The sequence below is a fragment of the Danio aesculapii genome, chromosome 13, assembly GCF_903798145.1.
Source record: "Danio aesculapii chromosome 13, fDanAes4.1, whole genome shotgun sequence".
Lineage (NCBI taxonomy): Eukaryota > Metazoa > Chordata > Actinopteri > Cypriniformes > Danionidae > Danio > Danio aesculapii.
Genome location: NC_079447.1, coordinates 35,126,442 through 35,147,216, shown reverse-complemented (window position 1 = coordinate 35,147,216; position 20,775 = coordinate 35,126,442). Strand labels below are relative to the sequence as shown.

Below are 20,775 nucleotides of genomic sequence, written 5' to 3'. Positions count from 1 at the left end.
TAGAGCCAGGATGCAGCAAAACAGGTTCCACGCTATTATGTGTTATAATAACAAACCTTTATCCTACATTTAAGTTTAGGAGAATCCAAATACATTTTCAGACAGAACTTTTTTACCAGAGGATGTCAGGTAAATTTGCATTTCTCAGACTTAATCTCTGTCTTACAGTCGTTGGCACACAACCATTTTAAAGATTGCCAGATAAATTGCTTACTTTGACTTTTTGTGTGATCCAGGGTGAAATATATCGTTGTAAAATCTAAAATCTACTGTAAATGTAAAAATGTAAAAACAGCCACAGGTCTTTCTTTTCTTTTCTTTTCTTTTCTTTCTCACAGTGTTATTGCAGTATATAATAATTATTAATATTCTTCAAATTGATCAGATCCATTTACATACATACACTGCCCTCAAAAAATGTAATAATATAATATGACAATCATGCTAATCCTCAATAATAAATACATTTTAAAAATGACTGAATTGTTCAGTTATTACCAATAACCTATTACCAATAATAGCTCAGCTGCACTTACATAGCTAATCTGCCCTAAATATTAAAATATAATATAATATAATATAATATAATATAATATAATATAATATAATATAATATAATATAAGCCACTTCCATTAATCCGTGTTAATATGACCGAATAGTTAAGATCCACGTACATACCTACACTGTCCTCTAACTGACCTCTATCTCAATTTGTAAAGTAACAAATTACTGACATGCTAATTCCTTAAAGTCGATTAATCTACATCTTTAATATGCTCAGTTGTACATTTAATCCATTCTTTGCCGTCTGAATTGATATTTCAGCCCCGATAAGACCGTTGCTCAATTCCAAAACAACACGGCTTGAATAATCCATCAATTCCTCTCTCGTTTTTCCCTCCTGAATACGAAGTGTTCTCCGGGTTTAATACCCCACAGATGTGACTGTGTAGCCAGAGTGTGGCTGAAGCTGTGATTTATCCACACATGGCAGCTCCTCATTGTTCTCGCCTCTCGGGCTGAATGTGGCATGTGAGTGGCTATCGGTTCCATATCTTTCTCCTCATCTATTCATTTATTCACTAATCCTTCCCTCTATTATTCTCTATGTAAAGCCGGAGAGGAGAGGGGGCTGTTAATCCACGTGTGCTCATTGACTCCACCAGCCTGGACCTGCGGCGAGCGGCGTGAGGATATTCCTCTTCCCGACGTTAGACGCTTTCCCTTTTCTCCCTTCTCGCGTTTCGCTCTTTCAAGCTCAGAGCACCGTGCTTGATCATATTCATAAGCATCTGATTCGCTGAGAGCCTATTCATGAACGAATTAACTCATTTATTGAAAATATCTCCCATACTTTGTTATAATTATGCACCTATAAACAAGAGCCCCTTGAATTGTACGAAGAGAGATAAACTGTGATTCCTAAAATGGCATAATGAGAGAATATTTGAGAAATCTGAACATGCCAGAAGCTTTACTTGTACTAAATAATTTCATTTTACAGGCACGAGAGAGACGTGTTTTTTTGGCTCGGATTTTGCCGCATTGGACTCCAATGCAGCAGAATCAGAGGCAGAAAACTTGTCTCTCTGATGCTGATGAGAAATCCAGAAATATAATGATTTTTTTTTTTTCCAGTCAGGAATGAGGGCATGCTTTAAATATTGTAGGAAGGAGTTTCCCGCTGCCTGGTTCCGACCTTTCCATCAATTGGTGGAGTTTTAGTCCTTTGTGGACTGTTGCCTTTGGCTTGCTTAGTTGAGGTCAGTGGAGCTGCTGCACAGTGAATCACCTCCTCCAACAAGTGTGTCCATTTTCATGAAAAAAGATTTTTCTAATCATATATGTCATCAACAATATTTTATTCATGTGGTGGAATTCATTCATTCATTCATTCATTCATTTTCTTTTCAGCTTAGTCCCTTTATTAATCTGGGGTCGGTGTGGTGGAATATTCTTGATAAAAAATAAATGAAAAGGTTTTGAAGCCAATAAGACTGTACTGTTCATGCAACAATGTCGAGTAATGTCTGCAGTCAACTTCATTGACGGTTCTAATTGGTAAAACAGAGTATTTACAGAAATCAGAGAGTGAAATTCAATACCTTTTAAGACCTTTAAGAATCCTTCCATACATTTTAAGACCTTATAATCATTTTTCAACTGGAAACACTGGCGAGATTTTAACTTACAGTAAATTTACTAAATATTATTGTAAGAAATTAATCCAAAACTAAAACATTATTCATATGCTGAAAAAATCTATTAAATCTAGCTAATTCAGCAGGTTGACGCCTATAGAATGGCAGAAATAATGGTGTTGCCTTGGTTACTGCAGTAAACAAAGCAGCATGCTGTCAAATCTAGTAGGATTTTATTGCTTTCATAAACTACACAGCATCCTGATATTCGCAGATTAAATTCAGGCAAACTTTAGCATACAACAATACATTGCATAATCAAAAACGATATAAAATTGAATACCTTGCAAAATAGCATTTGAGACATTTTATCACTCTTTAAGGGCTTTCAATTTCTCTACATTGATTTATCAACTATGAATATTTTAAAGACCCCGCAGACACCCTGTAAAAACTGAAAACAATGAACTGAAATGTCACATTGTTTGGTACTATGACCTCACAGCAGGGCCGGCTTCAGGGGGCCCTAAGCAGGATTTTATTTGGGGCCCCCTTGGTACAAACAATGTGACAAATTATCGTCTATCCTTGATTATTCGCACAATGTAAATTTAAAACATGCATTATCGATTTTATTTGCTGTGGTTGTGTTACTTAAATCATAAAATATGTTTAAAGACAATTCCAAATATTATACTGCAGAAACAACTGCCTATTAATCCCACTTTTTATATGACTACTTGCCACAAAACTAAACAATTAGACACAAAACATTAACCTAAGCTGTAATTAATGTTGACAGAAACAAATACAGCTGGAAGTAGCCAATAGCATACTTATTATTATTATTATTATTATTATTATTATTATTATTATTATTATTATTATTATTATTATTATTATTCAGTCACAAAACGCTGCCAAACAGTCAAAAATAGTGACAATAAAGATCATTTTTTTAAAATGGATAAATGTTAACACTGAAAAAATGCATTTTGTAGTTCATATAGCTTAAAAATATTTACATCAAATTTTAATTAAATCAGGAAGCATTTTGTAGACATATTCGCATATAGCATATTACTAAATATCTAGAAAAAAAAATTCAGTTTTCAGAAATAATTCTAAATTAAGTGAATTTTTTTTTCTGTAAAGTGAACAAATTAATCTGCCAATGAGATAAGTAAAATAATCTTACTTAAAACCAAAGACAATATTCTTTTATTTAACCTAATTGGCAGATTATTGAGCTTTTTTATGAAAAAAAAAACATGCACATAATTTTGACTAAAAATCTGTCTAGAAAATGTTTATTGGGTAAATTTTTTTAGATATTTGGACTAGACAAAAAAAGAAGAAAGAAAATCATTTTTGCAGTGTATTTACCATCCATAGTTAATGGCTGTGTAATAAGAAATTTGAAACAAATGTATAAATCAGAAGCTTATTTTTTATCACCAAGTTTATGAAGCGCCCTAATATTTTTTAGCCAAAATACCATCTACAAGACTTTGCCAAAATCTGTAAGGGTTAAATAAACGCAAGGCCTTTTAAATTATATGTTCACACCCTATTGATATCTTTATCTAATACATATTTGGCGGAATGAAAAAGTTTGAGCACATTTAAGTCACAGCACTGCCCGCGGGCACACGTGAGCGATATAGCGAAGTGAAAGCGCATCTGTGAGGAAGAAACTAGCGGAAAATTCAGGGGAGCTGGATGTCTAAAACACAAATACCTTGGTCCAGCTTGGACAGAAGAATATCCGTATGCCTGAGATTTCCACCATTGCAATGGCTCACCTGTCAGCGGTTTACATGATGCCGGTGTGTCTCTGATGATCTGCTGTTATGGGAAGCGCCTGGTGGTGGCTGGGTGTACTGTATCTAAAGCGGTAATCTGTTGCAGTCAGTGTGAAAGACTAATTAATTCATATATTTTGTAAATTTAGATAAGTATCGATACGTGGCGCCAGAGTATGTATCGCAGCCGGAAATAACATGATAAATGGGCATATGTTTTGTCCCACCCCTTATCTATAACTCAACAAGCAAACATAAAACGAAAGTCACTCATTCATTTCTTGCACTCTTGGGGGGGCCCTGGTGGCCATGGGGCCCTAAGCAGCCGCTTAGTTCGCTTATGCCTTGGGCCGGCTCTGCCTCACAGCAAGAATGTCAATGGTTCGAGTCCTGGCTTGTCCAGGAGAGATTTCTGCATGGTGTTTGCACGTTTTCCCATGTTTGCGTGGGTTTCCTCTAGTGCTTATGTCTCCACTACAGTCCAAAGACATGTGGTATAGCTGAACTAGATAAACTAAGGTAGTTATTGAGGTAAGACTGTATGGGTGTTTCCCAGCACTAGGATGCACTCAGGGCTGGGTTGTGGTAAAACATGTGCCAGAGTAATTGGGTGTTCATTCCGCTGTGGCGAACCCTGGTAAGCCAAAGGGAAATGAGAGCATTTGCTCTATATACTGTAAACTTGCCACAGCACATGCTATGCTTTACTTTCACTTTCAGTTTTATGATTAAGCATATTTACCGGTGTAAACGTCTCATTGATTTTGCATCCCTTCTTTGCATCAGTTCTGAAGAGAAAATTTTTAATTGTTTAAGTGAAGTTATATGAAATATATAGCATCCCAGTTTGAGGCATGATCCTCATTGGTTTTCAAAAAATGCTACATTATATCCTATTATTAGCGCATTCTTTTTTAAACTGGCAGCAGGACAATAAACATTTCATAAGTGATTCTCAAACAAAAACAATAATAAAAAGGGAAAGTTGTTTACTGCTTTTGACCCAATCCCTTCAGTATAGAAAACTGAATAAGCATTTATTTTTAATGGTCGCACATTCCAGTTTCATTAGTCGATGTTAGTTAATGTATTTAATAATATAAACTAATAATAAACAACACTTGAATTACATTTATTAAATCACAATTCAACATTTACTAGTGAATTATTCATTCAATCTAAAAATCTGCTAATGCACTGTGGGTTAACAAGAACTAACAATCAACTTTATTAATTTGTACATTTTCCTTTCGCTTAGTCCCTTATTAAACACGGGTCGCCACAGCGGAAAGAACTACCATGAACTGCCAACAAATGAAGAACATTATATATATATATATATATATATATATATATATATATATATATATATATATATATATATATATATATATATATATATATATATATATACATAGTTATTATATAAGAAATCATTTTCATTTAATCATTGCAGTTTAATCAGCATTTATATTGTTCAAACTTTAAAATTGCTCAAATGTTTTTCAGTGATTACATAAAGAATTTACAAATGATAGCTGTATATGGGTCACACTTTACAATAAGGTTCACTAGTTAATGTTAATTAATGCATTTACTAACATGAACAAACAATGAACAATACATTTACTGCAGAATTAGTTCATGTTAGTTAACGTTAGTTAATGAAAATACAGTTGTTCATTGTTAGTTCATGTTACCTCACGCTACATTAACTAATGTTAACAAACATGGACTTGGATGTTAATAATGCATTAGTAAATGTTCAGTTATGATTAATAAATGCTGTACAAGTAATGTTCATGATTAGTTCATGTTAGTAAATGGATTAACTAATGAACCTTATTGTAAAGTGTTACCACTTTATGTATTACTATTTAATTATACAGTACCTGTTAAATTTCCACTAAAATCTTCTGAAATTTAGTTGACTAAAACTAAAACAATTTAAATAAAAAATATATTTAAAAATGCAATTTTAGCCAAGAGACTAAAGCCTCATTCACACTATGAGCGAGAGTCTGCGACTGTGACCATTTGTGACCAGGTGGGCGTATCGAGCAATGTGACAAAGTTGAGAATCCTTCAGCTTTATGCAAATGAAGAGCAACTTTCTTGAGCAACAGCCAATAGGAGCACCAGTAGAGCTCACAGGATCTTCTCTGAGCTCGGTCAGAGGCCGGTTGTATTCTCCATGCTGTGGACCTACGCCACCCAGAGCGACAGGCAGCTGCAAAGTCGCTGCTAGTGTGAGTGAGGCATAAGACTAAAACTAAATCAAAACGTGTTGTCAGTAATAACACTATTCAATGACATTCACTACTCAATGAATCATCACTGAATTAACTAAAACAAAATATTCCGTGAAGCCAACCGTGCCAAATGAACAGAACTTGTTTCACACTGATGAAACTTCATACCTGATTTTCAATTATTGACCGTTTTCCTTTTAAAGCTGCTTTGGGACTGTTTGCGTTCTATTTTAGAAACAAAAGTGGCTAGACTTGACTTCCTCTCAGCCTTGAGCTCAACAAACAAACTGCTCCAAACATTTACTCACCCATCTCCTGATAGAAGTATCCATTCTTAGCCATCCCCGAGGAGGGAGCCTCTGCAAGACAAATTAACAAAAGACTTCCATAACTATGAGTGTTTGATATATACAGTTGAAGTCAGAATTATTAGCCCCCCTTTGATTTTTTTTTTCTTTTTTAAATATTTCCCAAAGTTGTTGTTTAACAAAGCAAAGAAATTTTCACAGTATGTTAGATGATATTTTTTATTCTGGTGAAAATCTTATTTGTTTTATTTCGGCTAGGATAAAAGCAGTTTTGATTTTTTTAAAAGCCATTTTAAGGTCACAATTATTAGCCCCTTAAAGCGATATATATTTTTTCGATTGTCTACAGAACAAAGCATCATTATACAATAACTTGCCTAATTAACCTAGTTAAACATTTAAATGTCACTTTAAGCTGTATAGAAGTGTCTTGATAAATATCTAGTAAAATATTATTTACTGTCATCATGGAAAAGATAAAATAAATCAGTTATTGGAAATGAGTTATTAAAACTATTATGTTTAGAAATGTGTTGAAAAAAAAATCTTCTCTCCATTAAACAGAACTCGGGGAAAAAAATAAACAGGGGGGCTAATAATTCAGGGGGGTTAATAATTCTGACTTTAACTGTAAATATATGTTATGCTGAAAAACAATGCTACATTTTTTCATCTATATTTTAACATTTTATTTTCACAAAATTTATTTGCAACAATAAAGTAATCCCTTGTCACCTCCATTTTATATGCTTTCTATGTAATTAAAATTACTTTGTTAATGTAACTTGATGCAAAAAAATAAATAAGGTGTTTCATATTTGACCCACTAATATTGAAATAAAAGCTGGCAGACAAAGTTGTTCTTTATATTTCAAGAAGCAGAGTAAATATACTGAAAAAAAATCTTTAAATTTACTAAAAAACGTTTAAGGTAACTGGTTGCAAACAAATTATATGCGCTGGATTTAAACAAGCCATTTCAATTTAGTAATTTTCAGCTTAATCTCTTTGTTTAAATTCAGCCTATATAAATTGTTAGCAACCAGTTACCTTAAATCCAATACATCTGTTTTTTAATGTAGCTCAATAAAGATGCACACTAGTTAGGCCCGTTAGATTGTCACTAAACAGCAACATACAACAATACACACAAACTCACATTTTCAGGCATAAACACACACACATTCCCACACCTGTGGCCTACATTCATTTGGTGCCGTTTAAGGGGATATTTATGAGGTGAAGTCAGCCGTGACTGAGGTTTCTATTTCCCCACATTCTGACTCCCTTAATTGTCAGGTACCTCTATTTCCAGCAAAACACTCTGTCTGAGAAGGTATGCATGTACTGCTGGCAGAAGAATACCAGAGCACTCATATTTTTGGAAAGAAAATACACACACAAAACAACATCAGGATGCTCGTATCTAGTCCTGTCATATATAGAGAACCAGACTACATCAGGAACACTGACAGAGAGTTTGTCTCATATTCCTCTTCAGTGACAGCTCAAAAACACAGGCTGTTGTGCCGCTATATTCCGCAGGACATAAGAAAAAAAAGCAGAATGTGCCATCGCAGGAAACAGACTGTCTGAATATAAGACCGATATGAGACTCCAAACAGCTGACCAACATGAGACTGGCCTCTACATGCTTTACAACCCTTGGAGCGTTCCTTAAATTAGCACTTATTTAAAATCAATAAATGCTTTCGCTAAAGACTGGAGCGTTATATACGACAACGATGTCTGAGCTCCAATCCTGATGCTCGATCATTCTCTAGGATGATTTCTTGAGGGTTATTCTGACAGCTGTGCTTTCAGTAATTTGACGCCAGTGGAAACAAGGTTGTGAGTGATAGAAGTGCAGTCTGTTCAATATGTCGCACTGTCTCAAAGCAGTGTGATCTCATTAGTATTGTGACAGCCTATTCGAACACACACGCACACACATATAAATCAGTAAATTCGCAAAATGTGTCAATTTTACAATGCAAGATAACACAAACCTGCATTTAAAGTGCCTAGATTTGTAGTCCCTTCCCTTCTGTAATTACCTTTAGTCATTGAAGTTTGTCTTTATTGCCAGTGTGTTGACATTATGCTATACACAGGCATTTTAATAAACGTCTTCGCACCGACAGGCTTTTACTTTAAATGCTAAAAGCTGTTTTTATTTGACGAAATTAAAGTATTACAAAACATTTCTGTTATTTGTATTTTTGTTTTTAGCAAATTTAAATTAATTCCAAAAGCAAAAAGAAAGAAAAAATTATAAAATATTGAGAATTTGTTGTCAAGATTGATAAATACACATGACTTTTGCTGCTTGTTCAAGCTACTTATTTAAAATAAGTAAAAACTTTTTTGGGGAAAACTTAATTGTTTTACGTTCAATCCAATTAACCCTTATGTGCTGCGGAGGATGTTTTCATCTACTCTGGGGTAATTTTGTGTCTTAATTTGGCCATAACTATTTCTGTGTTTCAGCTAGAAGAATGATTTTGGTGACAAATCTTATTTTGACAATTATTTTTGAGAAAATGCTTTTGAGAAAAAACAAGAAACTTTTTTACTACGCTTTTGTTATGTTCGGGAGGAAAACAACCACTAAATTAAACTGCTGTAAAAATGCATCAGATAATCTTTTTTTTGCATCAATCTGTTAATCAACCTTACTCCTGATCAAAACTACTAAATTGTTCAGAAAATTACAGGATTTTAACTTTTTAATTGCCAAATTCATAAATGATGTCACTGATTTGGTAAAAAAAAAAAAAAACACACACAAATTGACTTATTTTCAATATAAAAAGTAATAGTGGACTGGACTGGATGTCCAAGTCTTGGACATGTGAAACAACATTGCCGTTGATGCATTGTTTTTGATTAATTACATTTTTTCTTTCTCCTTAATTTATTGTTTGTGGCTGTTTTTGTTGCCCCCATTACTTTCATTATAACCATTTTTTTATTACAAAAGCATGACACCATATAATCTTGCATTTTTGACTGTTGGTGGTTTTCCCTTTTGGGAAGAGGTAAAACTTTTTTTTTTTTGCTGTTGATCATGAGATGGCACCATTAACACTTTAGATAGACCTCTGCAAAAAAAAGCTTAGTTTCTGGATTGTATATTCAGTATAACAGCGAATTAAAGTGCCTATATGTACTTACCTTGATGTGTTTGAGAAAATCTAAATATGCATCTAAGCTCTCAGAATGGCATGTAGTAAATAAAAACAAACACTGTGTATTTATGCACCATCAAATGTGGTTATAATGGAAGTCAATAGGGCAAAAACAGCCACCAACAGTAAATTAGGAAAAAAAAAAAAAACAATGCATCAAACCAATGTTGTTACTAATCGTTCACATGTTCAAGACAATAGGGAAAAAAGGAAGAAGAAAAAAAACAGTTCACAATTATATTTTATATATTATTAACAAAAAGGTAAATAAAACAAAAAATAAATAAATAAATAAATAAAATAAATAAATAAATATATAAATATATATATATATATATATATATATATATATATATATATTTACAGTGTATTTCTGAGTCTGATTACAAAAGCAAAATGCTAATTAATTTAGTGAACAACTGATTTTATTTAAAAACCTTCACTGCAGAAAAGGAGGAACTGCAAGAAAACAAAGATTTTTATTTCCCCAAAATCATTTACAATTTGCAATTCCAAAGTGCTCCTTTTTTCATGGTGGAAAAACTCATCCACTGCCAACATCTTGTCTTTCCCCCAGCAAAAACTCTTTTGAAGGGCACGTCTGCAGTCAAAAAGATTCATAGCTAGCAGTGGCCATCTAAAATCAATCAAACAGCAGAAATAATCAATAATTTATTGGTTGATTTATATTCTTATCTAGCTGAAACAATAACTTATAATAAGCACTTATCAGCCAATCCCAATATTGCTGCTGATACATTATGCATTACTACATTAATGCTACTGTATGTGTACCATGTTTAGTGTTACGTATTTTGTTTGCTCAACTAATTTAATTTCATTCATTTTCATATTCGGTTTAGTCCCTTTATTAATCAGGTGTCGTTTTACACAGCGGATGCCCTTCCAGCTCCAATCCATCACTGGGAAACACCCATACATTTTCATTTACACACATACACCATGGACATTTTAGCTTACCCAATACACCTATAGCATGTCTTTGGAATTGTGGTGGAAACCGGAGCACCCAGAGGAAACCCATGCGAACATGGGAAGAACATGCAAACTCCACACAGAAATGGCAACAGACCCAGCTGAGGCTTAAACCAGAGACCTTCTTGCTGTGAGGCAACATCGTAAACCATTGCACCACCATGCTATAACAGGAATATCTGAACTGTACAATTACTCAAGCACCTTTTATTTTCCAATACATTCTCATAGCATTTTGTAACTTTTTGATTAAGTGGTAATTCGTAATTCATCATGGATTTTTTTTAATCGCATGTATACTGCATGAGACTGAGGTGAAGTTTTACTTGTGATTTAGATGAACTGTGCTGGATTGCAGAATTGAAACTGTGAATGTGAGTACAGAATAACTCTGTGTACAATATTCCTCAGTAAGTTAGATTCACATGGGGTACTGTGATCCTTTGATTAGGAAAATGCTTGTAAAATGAACAAATAACATAAAATAACACACTGTTATGTCAGAAAAGGTTTAATTTTGTTTAATATAATTGTCAGAATGTATATAAAAAGGTTAAACTTATTGACTATCACACAAATTATACAGAGCTTAGCTCGGTATCTACTCTAGTAATTCTATGTCTTTACAAAATCACTCCCAAGCAGTCCCCTGCTGGATCCAAGTGCCTGGTCCACACAGAAAAAAATTATTAATTGGATTGACAATTTTTTTTGCAAGCAATTTATATGAGCTGAATTTAAAAAACAAATTAACTTGAACGTTACTAAATTAAATTTGTTTGTTTAAATTCAGCAAATATATAAATGGTTTGTAACCACTTAAAAAATTTAGTAAATCCAATTAATAATTTATTTTCAGAGACTGCTGTGTTACACTAATAAAATACAATGAAAAAAAGCCCAATGCTTTATGTAAATATTAATTCTCTCTAAGAACAAAGCATCAATAGGGGTTATAAAATCAAGCCTGATTTTAATTTATTGTGAAAAGCTAACACTTTTAGGAAATAAAACCTCAACCCTGACTTTAAATAAATTAACCCATAAATGAACATTTCCCAAAACAAAAAGTATATCAGCATTATCCAAAAGGAGTTTGAAAACATCTGTAAAAATCTAATGTTGTGCAAATTATTTAGATGCTTTTCATTTCTGAACTATATCATGAAATATATGGTTATCATGAAATACACTGACTCATATAGTAAAACAGAACTGTAATCATACTGTCCATCTCTGCTTTAGCAACCAAACTTTGAAAATTTGGCTAATATCAGCATTTAAACAGCTTGTGTCCATCTATTGATATTTGCTATTGATGTTTTTGAAGATTGCTGTACATGGTTATTTAGCTACGGCAGAAACAGTGAGAACATAAACTTCTCAGTCCTTTGGAAAAAAGGTGAAAACTATGGATTTTATGTGTGTTTTAAGGTGCAGTGCTAGTTGTTCATTTATCATATGACTAATTTGCTGGAAATGGCTCTATTCTTGTCTTGTCACGATCAATTACAAATTCCATCATATAAATGATAGATGTCATCTTCAGATCAAAAGCAGAAATTAACTTTGGTCACCAAAAGTCTGGATGAATATATTGAGTTCTAGGTGTTTACCTCACGGTCAACCGAAGCATCCTACTGGTGTTAATGTTCAGATTCTGCAAGACTGCCTTTTTATTTAATTGTTTCTTTCAAACACTGGCCAATTTAGGAATGAAAACCGCAGTTTAACCAAGGGAGTGAATACCCTGAATTATTATTTCGTGTTTGTCTAAAGAACATGACTCATGCCTGAAATTGCTAATGATTACCAATTGAGCAAAATGCTGCATTTGGTACATGCTATTTCTGGCAAATCATTTTATGGCTAGCAAAGACTTGTCATGTTCTGTAATTTTGACTAAATCACTGTCAAAATAAGTATTTACACTCTTAAAATATACTTTAAAAAATGCTGGGTTGTCTTAAACCTTTTTTGGGTTCCTATGGACAACTCAACGTGATGTAAATTTTTCAATTTAATTTATTGCAAATTACATTTGCTAACCCACTGGTTGGCTTTGTCCGTATTTGAGCCAAAGTTAGGTTACAATAACCCGGTGTACATTTTGTTTATGTTCAACAGTCTGTTCCATGGAGTGAGTTTTAGCAGAAGTGTTGCTATGTCCACTTATTATAAGCATCTTTGGGTTTGTTGTTTGAGCTTTGCTCATAAAACGATACCGTTTATAGAGTTGTTAAAGTAGGCAGATGCAGCAACAACGTTGTAAGCAACAGAAGTGCAGTCTGTTCAATATTTTTCACTGTCTGCTGTGTGATCACAGTATTGTAACAGCCCATATAGACATGCAAATCATTAAAAGGCCATTGTACATTGTACAGGTTCTTGCATTTAGCTTATTTTAGATTTTCAGTTCCCTTAATTTTTAATAATCGATGGCACATTTCATTGTACAAATTGTAAAGTATTATTACTATTAAAGTAGACAGGTGTGAGTTATTTTGGTCTCATTTGCAGCACTGTAAAAGTATTTTGAAGTTATTTAGGATCATAGAGATCTTGAAACAACAAATGTTTCTTCCACATGCAAGAAAGACACACTTCTCTGATGTGCTTTTTTATGCATCGTTAAAAACTAGCTGTTCATTTCAGTTATGTACACCCTGTGTATAATTATGCAAATGTGTGAATGCATTTGATTTTGGAATGTCACTTCTGTAATTACAGAACAGGATTACGCATTAAAATGTGAAATGAAAAGTGAATTTAGCTGCAGTGTCTTTGTTGCCTATAACGGTGATGATGTATAACGGATAATGATGATAATAGGGATGTCCACAGCTGATCGAGAATTATTGAATGATTTTGACTGGCTCTCCTGAACCTGACCCTTTATTTTTAGTTGTCATGCCATGTGTCCAAAATGCTGTTTTAAACATGTTTTCCTGACTCAAATATGCAAGCGTTGCATGAGAAGCAATAAGCTCTATCGCTTTACACACAAGTGCAAACAATATTTGCACTGTTATGTAACAAATCAGTCAAAACTAATTTGTTTACTGTTTATTTGTATTTGCATTGACAACATTTCTTTGGGTTGCGACAAACTTTGACACCATTAGACTCATGCTAACCAAAAGATTCATGTTCTTTTTTTTTTTTTTTGGTGATTTTGCTCACCATACAGCACATAGATATATTAATAATGTAGATATTGGTTAATTTTGAAGTTTTTTTTAAAAGTCATTTTAACTTGCATACAGTTGACTAGGGTCAAACATATTGCAGAAGATCAACTCACTGTGTGATGAAGCAAGAATGCCATGATTTCCACCAAAATTTAAAGATACTGTGGTAAAAATGGTCCAACAATGAGTTTTTGCTCAGATTTGCTTGCAAAACATTGCATATAAAGCCACAGCAGATCTGTGGCTTGTACGTCACCTTTCTGGATGAATTGACTGAATCGGCTTTTACCACCACCTACTGGCAATAATTTAGAGGATTGTTTATAAACAAAATTATTTCATAGTTTCTAAATAAATAAGGATTAGTCCAAGCTGGCCATTGTGGACATATTTCCACGATAAAAAACAATTTTTGCTATGTTTTGTAAATGTCTACTTGACGCTTTTTTTGCATTTAACACAACAGTAACCTAAAATTTTTTATTTTATTTTTTTATTAAGTTAATATGTGACTAATACTATTAATTAGTTGATGAATTGTGTAAATTATTAGATTAAACATTTTTAAACAAATATTAGCCCTAAAAGTTATATTTTATTAAATAGGTAACGATATACTTGCACAATACAAGTATCGAACATGGGCACAAAATTCGGTATGGGCATAAAGTGTTAACAAATGTGGCTACTGAGAATGTGCGAGTGAATGAACATGACCACGCCTAATACTGCAGTGTTACGCGGTACCCCACAAAATGGTCTAACACAAGAAAGACATGTTCACTGGTCAGATTAATATATTCTTACAAGTTAGCTGTTATTAAACCTATTATTAAGAAACCACAACTGGACCCCAGAAACTTAGCTAATTATAGGCCTATTGCAAATCTTCCATTTATGTCTAAAATACTAGAAAAAGTTGTTTCTGCTCAATTATGCTCCTTTCTGCAGACGAACAATGTTTTTGAAGTGTTTCAGTCAGGTTTCAGAGCTCATCACAGTACAGAAACTGCATTAGTGAAAATAACCAACGATTTACTCTTAGCTGCTGACCAAGGGTGCATCTCGCTGTTAGTTCTACTCAATCTTAGTGCGGCATTTGACACCATTGACCATGGTATCCTTATTAATCGCTTAAAGTCTACAGGTGTCCAGGGACAGGCCCTACAATGGTTTAAGTCATACTTAGCTGACCGTTAACAGTTTGTGAATATTAATGGACAACCTTCACAAATCAGCCCAGTAAAATACGGGAGGCCTCAAGGATCAGTTTTAGGCCCTTTGCTGTTTACAATATACATGCTACCCCTGGGAGACATTATTAGAAGACATAGGATCAGCTTTCACTGCTATGCAGATGATACTCAATTATATATTTCAACTAAACCTGACGAGACATCTAAACTGTTGAAGCTAACTGAGTGTATTAAAGATGTTAAAGACTGGATGACCAACAATTATCTTCTCTTAAACTCAGACAAAACAGAATTATTACTTATTGGGCCTAAATCCTGTACACAGCAGATCTCACAACTCGACCTGCAATTAGAGGGATACAAAGTTAGCGTTAGCTCTACTATAAAAGATCTAGGTGTCATATTAGACAGCAATTTAACTTTTAAAAATCATATATCCCATGTCACAAAAACTGCTTTCTTTCATCTGATAAATATCGCTAAGTTACGAAGTATGCTATCCATCTCAGATGCAGAAAAGCTAGTCCATGCTTTTATGACTTCAAGGCTGGACTACTGTAATGCACTGTTTGCTGGCTGCCCAGCATCCTCTATTAGCAAACTTCAATTAGTACAAAATGCAGCTGAAAGAGTTCTTACCAGGTTTAGAAAATTTGATCACATCACCCCAATTTTATTCTCCCTACACTGGCTGCCTGTTAAGTTTCGTATTGAATTTAAAATATAGCTTCTTACATATAAAGCTTTAAATAATCTAGCTCCTGTTTATCTAACCAATCTTCTGTCTCGCTACAATCCAACTCGCTCTTTAAGGTTTCAAAACTTAGGGCTTCTGGTAGTACCTAGAATAGCAAAGTCGAGTAAAGGAGGTCGAGCCTTCTCATTTATAGCTCCTAAACTCTGGAATAGCCTTCCTGATAACGTCCGAAGCTCAGACACACTCTCCCAATTCAAAACTAGATTAAAGACCTATCTGTTCAGTAAAGCATACACTTAGTGCACCACTTAGCGGGCATCCACAAAGGTTCTGCGTCTTGTTGATATACACTATGAACAGCAGCTACGCTAATTATTTTCTTTATTCTCCATTTCCACCTGGGGATACTCTTCCCGAGGCCCTCAGACTATGCAGAGTCACTGATTCGATCCAAGACCAACGACGAGATGATCCCAAGGTTTCCATATCCTGGACCAGGCCGTATCCTGAGCAGCTACTGTGATGGTCATGGAAGAGTGGAGAACATGAGACTGATTCCTGTGACGCTCCAGAGACAGACGAGTCTTCGCTGAGGCCAGCTTCCAGCATCCGCCACTGAGACTGCAGCTCTGCCCAAGACGTTTGGCCAGCGGAGAAATTAAAATGATTGTGCCCAACTAAGCCTGGCTTCTCTCAAGGTTTTTTTTCTTCACTTCCGCCAATTAGTGAAGTTTTTTTTCCCTCTCCGCTGTCGCCACTGGCTTGCATGGTTCAGGATCTATAGAGCTGCGCATCGTTGGATTTGCTCATCAATATTTGGACTCTCAGTAGTGATTATTAAACCACACTGAACTGAGCTAAACTGAACTGAACTTAAACACTACAAATTGAACTACACTGTTCCTATTTACTATGACCTTTTATGTGAAGCTGCTTTGACACAATCTACATTGTATAAGCACTATACAAATAAAGGTGAATTGAATTGAATAATATAAAATTATTACTTAATAAAAAAATAATTGACGTGTCTATTTTGTGTCTGACACATTAAATATTGCATTTTAAAATACTGATTTATTTTAACATGTGAACAACAGCAGAACATCAGAACATCTTCATGCACCTGCAGTGTTCCCAACAGCATAGAAAAACAGAATAAACTAAATAAAAACATATGCTGTTTGTCCAATCATATGCTTTCTTCTATCATCAAATAAAAGTAGCAGGCTACAAATTGATCGCTCCATTGAAAATATGCATTTAATCAACGGAAACCCTGCCTCTGCTTTCATTTAATTGAAGAATTAAAAAGACGCAAATGACGTAACACGCTTTTTCCTCTTAGATTAGACTATTTTTCAAGTATGCGTGCACAGCGTATAACAGCAAAAACGTGAGGCACGCAGGGTGCCACAAAACGCTCAAGGCCATTAGTAAACCATTTAAAAGAAATTTTACCCCTCTCAGTGCAAAAAAACTGTTCACTGTGATCGGCCACTTATGCAGCCAAACTTTAAAAATATTTAAAATAATATTTTTTAATAATTTAACTGATACCATTAATCGGTTAAAAAAAACACCCTTTCGGTTAATGGTTAATCTGTTATTATAAACAGTTTCAATAAAAATATGGATTTATAAGAATAAATACCGTGCCCTTATGATAAACTGACAAAAAAAAAAAAAAACAAGTAATAGCATATTTAAGCTAAATAAAAACAATTTAAAAAATACAACAGTTCCCCTTGCGAGAGAGCAGATGAGTGTGCTTTGATGTACTGTCTGTCACACTATTTGTATTTAAATATATGGTTTTGTGAACACTGGAACTACCCGAATTCTAACTAGAATGGCTATCATTCCTATCTCAAATTGTTACATTTTTATATTCAAAGCTTCTACTGAGATATTAGAATTAAGCATTGAATGTACTGTCTTTATGAAGTTATTACCCTTAAAGTGTGATCTTTTGTGATCTTCAAATATAATAAAGCATAAATAAACCAATACAAAACAAACAAAAGCTATTATAAATTATTCATATATTACTAATAAATTAAAGCGTGTCCTAGCCATGTTATTTTACAAAGGATCTGAAAAAGATTTTAGTTCTCTTTTAAAATAAACAATAAACAACAGAAGTTTTGAAATATTGTTTAAATCTATTTCAATATTTAAACAAAATTTAAACATACTGTGTAATGTACTACGAAGGGATCGCAACTGTCAATATGACGATCGCTAAAACTGAACTGTAACAAATACTTTGAAAGCAAATTACACGTAAGAGACTTTAATGCTTTAATTTTTTAAAATCATTCCAAGTTTAAACATTAGAACGTTTGAAAGAAATAGGGTATAGGGGGGATAACTAGGAATAGAACACAAGCAGGAAATTTGCTTTACTACAGCTTTAGAGAAAACGTTTGGGACAAGTTTGCGACGCAGATTGCAAATGTTTGTTGGAACGATGGATTTGTGAAACACCAAATCAACGAACTCTTTATAACGATGAAACTTGCGACCTTAGTTGGCTAACGATGGAAAAGCAGTTGTTCCTTGCATCCCCTGGTGGATAAGACAGCCTGGTGGATTTCTTGTGTGTAAATGTTAGTAAATCTAAGGTAGAACATCTAATTTAGAACTGAACATGTTTTATGGGAAAATTAGCGATTTCTATGTACAAATATAGTGTTTTCAAGACATTTCCGTCTACTGGAAACCTGTTTAAAGACAAAACCCTGCTGCAAACCCATCCTTCAGAGTGTCATAGCCGTTTGAAACAAATAATGTAACTTCTACTTCTACTAAGGTGTGTGATCACAGTAAAAGCCCCAAGGTCACGGCATAAGGCCGCCCTCCCACAGGAACAGAGTGACTATTGTCGGGCTGATTTCTGCAATTTCGCCTTCTCATACGCTGCTATTACATGATGCTTAGAATCCACCCAGGTCTAATCAACGGCAAACATTTGCATAAATGGACTGCACCAGCAAACCCATAATTCTTTAAATGTCCTCCTGTCGTAACACAATTTAGGAAGCAAAGAGTGGGCTGGTGAGACAGACAGAAAAAAACAAAACAAACCACCCTCTCCCTCCCCTGCCATTCAAACTCAGTGACGACACAGCAGGCGATTGGTATTCTGTGTGCGTTTCCGTCAGAACCGTCCCTAGAGAAAAAACACCTTCAGCCCAGCCATGCCTACAGGCCCTCCAGAGGGGACGCAGTCACTGTGCTATTTACCCCCACTCTGACCTTTCGCTGGGTACTTCGTCTCCGCTGCCTCCAGCTATGGGTACCGTGCGACCAACCTTTACCAACCCCTGGCTCAACGTCTGATCTGAAGATATTCTGCTAATGCCACGTTACAGCATGCTTATTTTCACCACCAATGCTGCTCACAACCCGCCTGTCGATATGCAAAGGAAGTGAGCAGGACTGATAGAGGAAGTGGTGCTGCGGCACTTTCAGCCTTAAATCATTCAGGGCAGGGACGGGTAAGGCTTAAACATCACACTTCCTCTTTGAAGGGGTTTACTGTAGGTACTGCACATCGGCTTGTTCCAAAGCAGATGCATGAAATTAAAAAAGCAAAAGTTTCTATTCGAATCTTCGCCCATGCATGATGCATGAAAGCACAAGCAGATCCATCGAGAGGCGTCGTTATTAATTCACTTTCACTCATGTTTAAAATACAACACTCTCTGCAATGTTCTGCAATGCAGAGGGAAACAATTGTTTTTACATACAGAGAGATGTGAGCAAAAGTTGTGCTTTTCTCTATTCAAAAATATTCGATCAAAAAATATTTCTTTCTAAAGCTACATTTTGTAAATGTCAACTTCACACCTCTGGCCTCAAATGATCTTTTTTAACTTGTAAATTTAATATTAATATGTGATAATTAATTAATTTCATTGATTAATCATTAAATTGTGAGAATAAACATTTTAAACAAGTGACAGCTCTGATAGTTGCATACTGTTAAATGCATAACTATACTAGCACAATATACCAATATCATAAAAATGGTTCAGATGCAAAAACATCTAAGTGCCATTTGAAATCTTTTTCGATAAATAATCTTTGTCAGGCTCCTTTGTGTAGGTTCAGCAATTTCACTTTTATGGCAAATAATATATTCTTTTCACTGCCTTTATAGTGAAAAAACTAAACATAAACATTGGAAAATGAGAAAAATATATATTTTAAAGGAAATATCAGATGGCACTTACAGGTTTTTGCATTTAATCTCTTCGTATATAATATATCGGCTTTAGTGATATACACAGAAAGGGGGGGTGGGGGATTGGGGTGGACTCAACACATCATGTCTTTTTCTGGAAAAAGGAGCTGTTGACATGGAATTTAACCAGATTATGCTAAAAACCCCAAAAATACAAACATAAAAACATAACAAAACAAAAAATCTGAAAAAAATTGTTATGTGTAATAACATTTTATTCACAGACTTGTGTTCACAGAGTGTAAAAATCTTGATGGTTCTGTTGGCTTTGTCTATAAAGTCTGACCTTTATTTTGTATTCTCTAATGGATTCAAGACAGGTGATTGGCTGGGGCATTCTACAGGTTGATTTGCTTTATCTGAAAGCATTTGATAGTTTCCTTGGTTGTGTTTTGGATTGTTGTCTTGCTGAAATGTTCACTCTGGTTTCACCTTCATCATCCTGCTAATGTGGATGTTGTGAAGTAACTAATATTAATTTACACGGAAGAAGGGCAGAGGGTTGCTTAATAACTACTGAGAGATTTCAGCTGCTGTCTGGGCTTTCACTGCCTTTCCACACCTCCCTTTCTTCACGTGTTCAATACTGTTTTCCTGTGTCATTTCATTTTATTAAACATAACTTCATTTAAAAAATAATTAATGTTGTTTTCTTTGCAAATATGCATTTCTTTGGTTGTTGCAAACATCTGGTGAAGATTTCAAGTCAGCAGCACCTTTAGAAATATGTTTTCATGCTTGATAC

The 20,775-nt window shown here is 34.4% G+C and overlaps 1 protein-coding gene across 1 annotated transcript in view; it reads right to left on the bottom strand.

Annotated features, from left to right (window-relative positions):
- slc4a11 (solute carrier family 4 member 11) overlaps positions 1 to 20,775 on the bottom strand; it is a 157,003-nt gene that overhangs the window by 111,683 nt on the left and 24,545 nt on the right. The window contains 1 exon segment of the mRNA XM_056470817.1: positions 6,508 to 6,558. Within this exon segment, the coding sequence (XP_056326792.1) occupies positions 6,508 to 6,558 (51 nt within the window).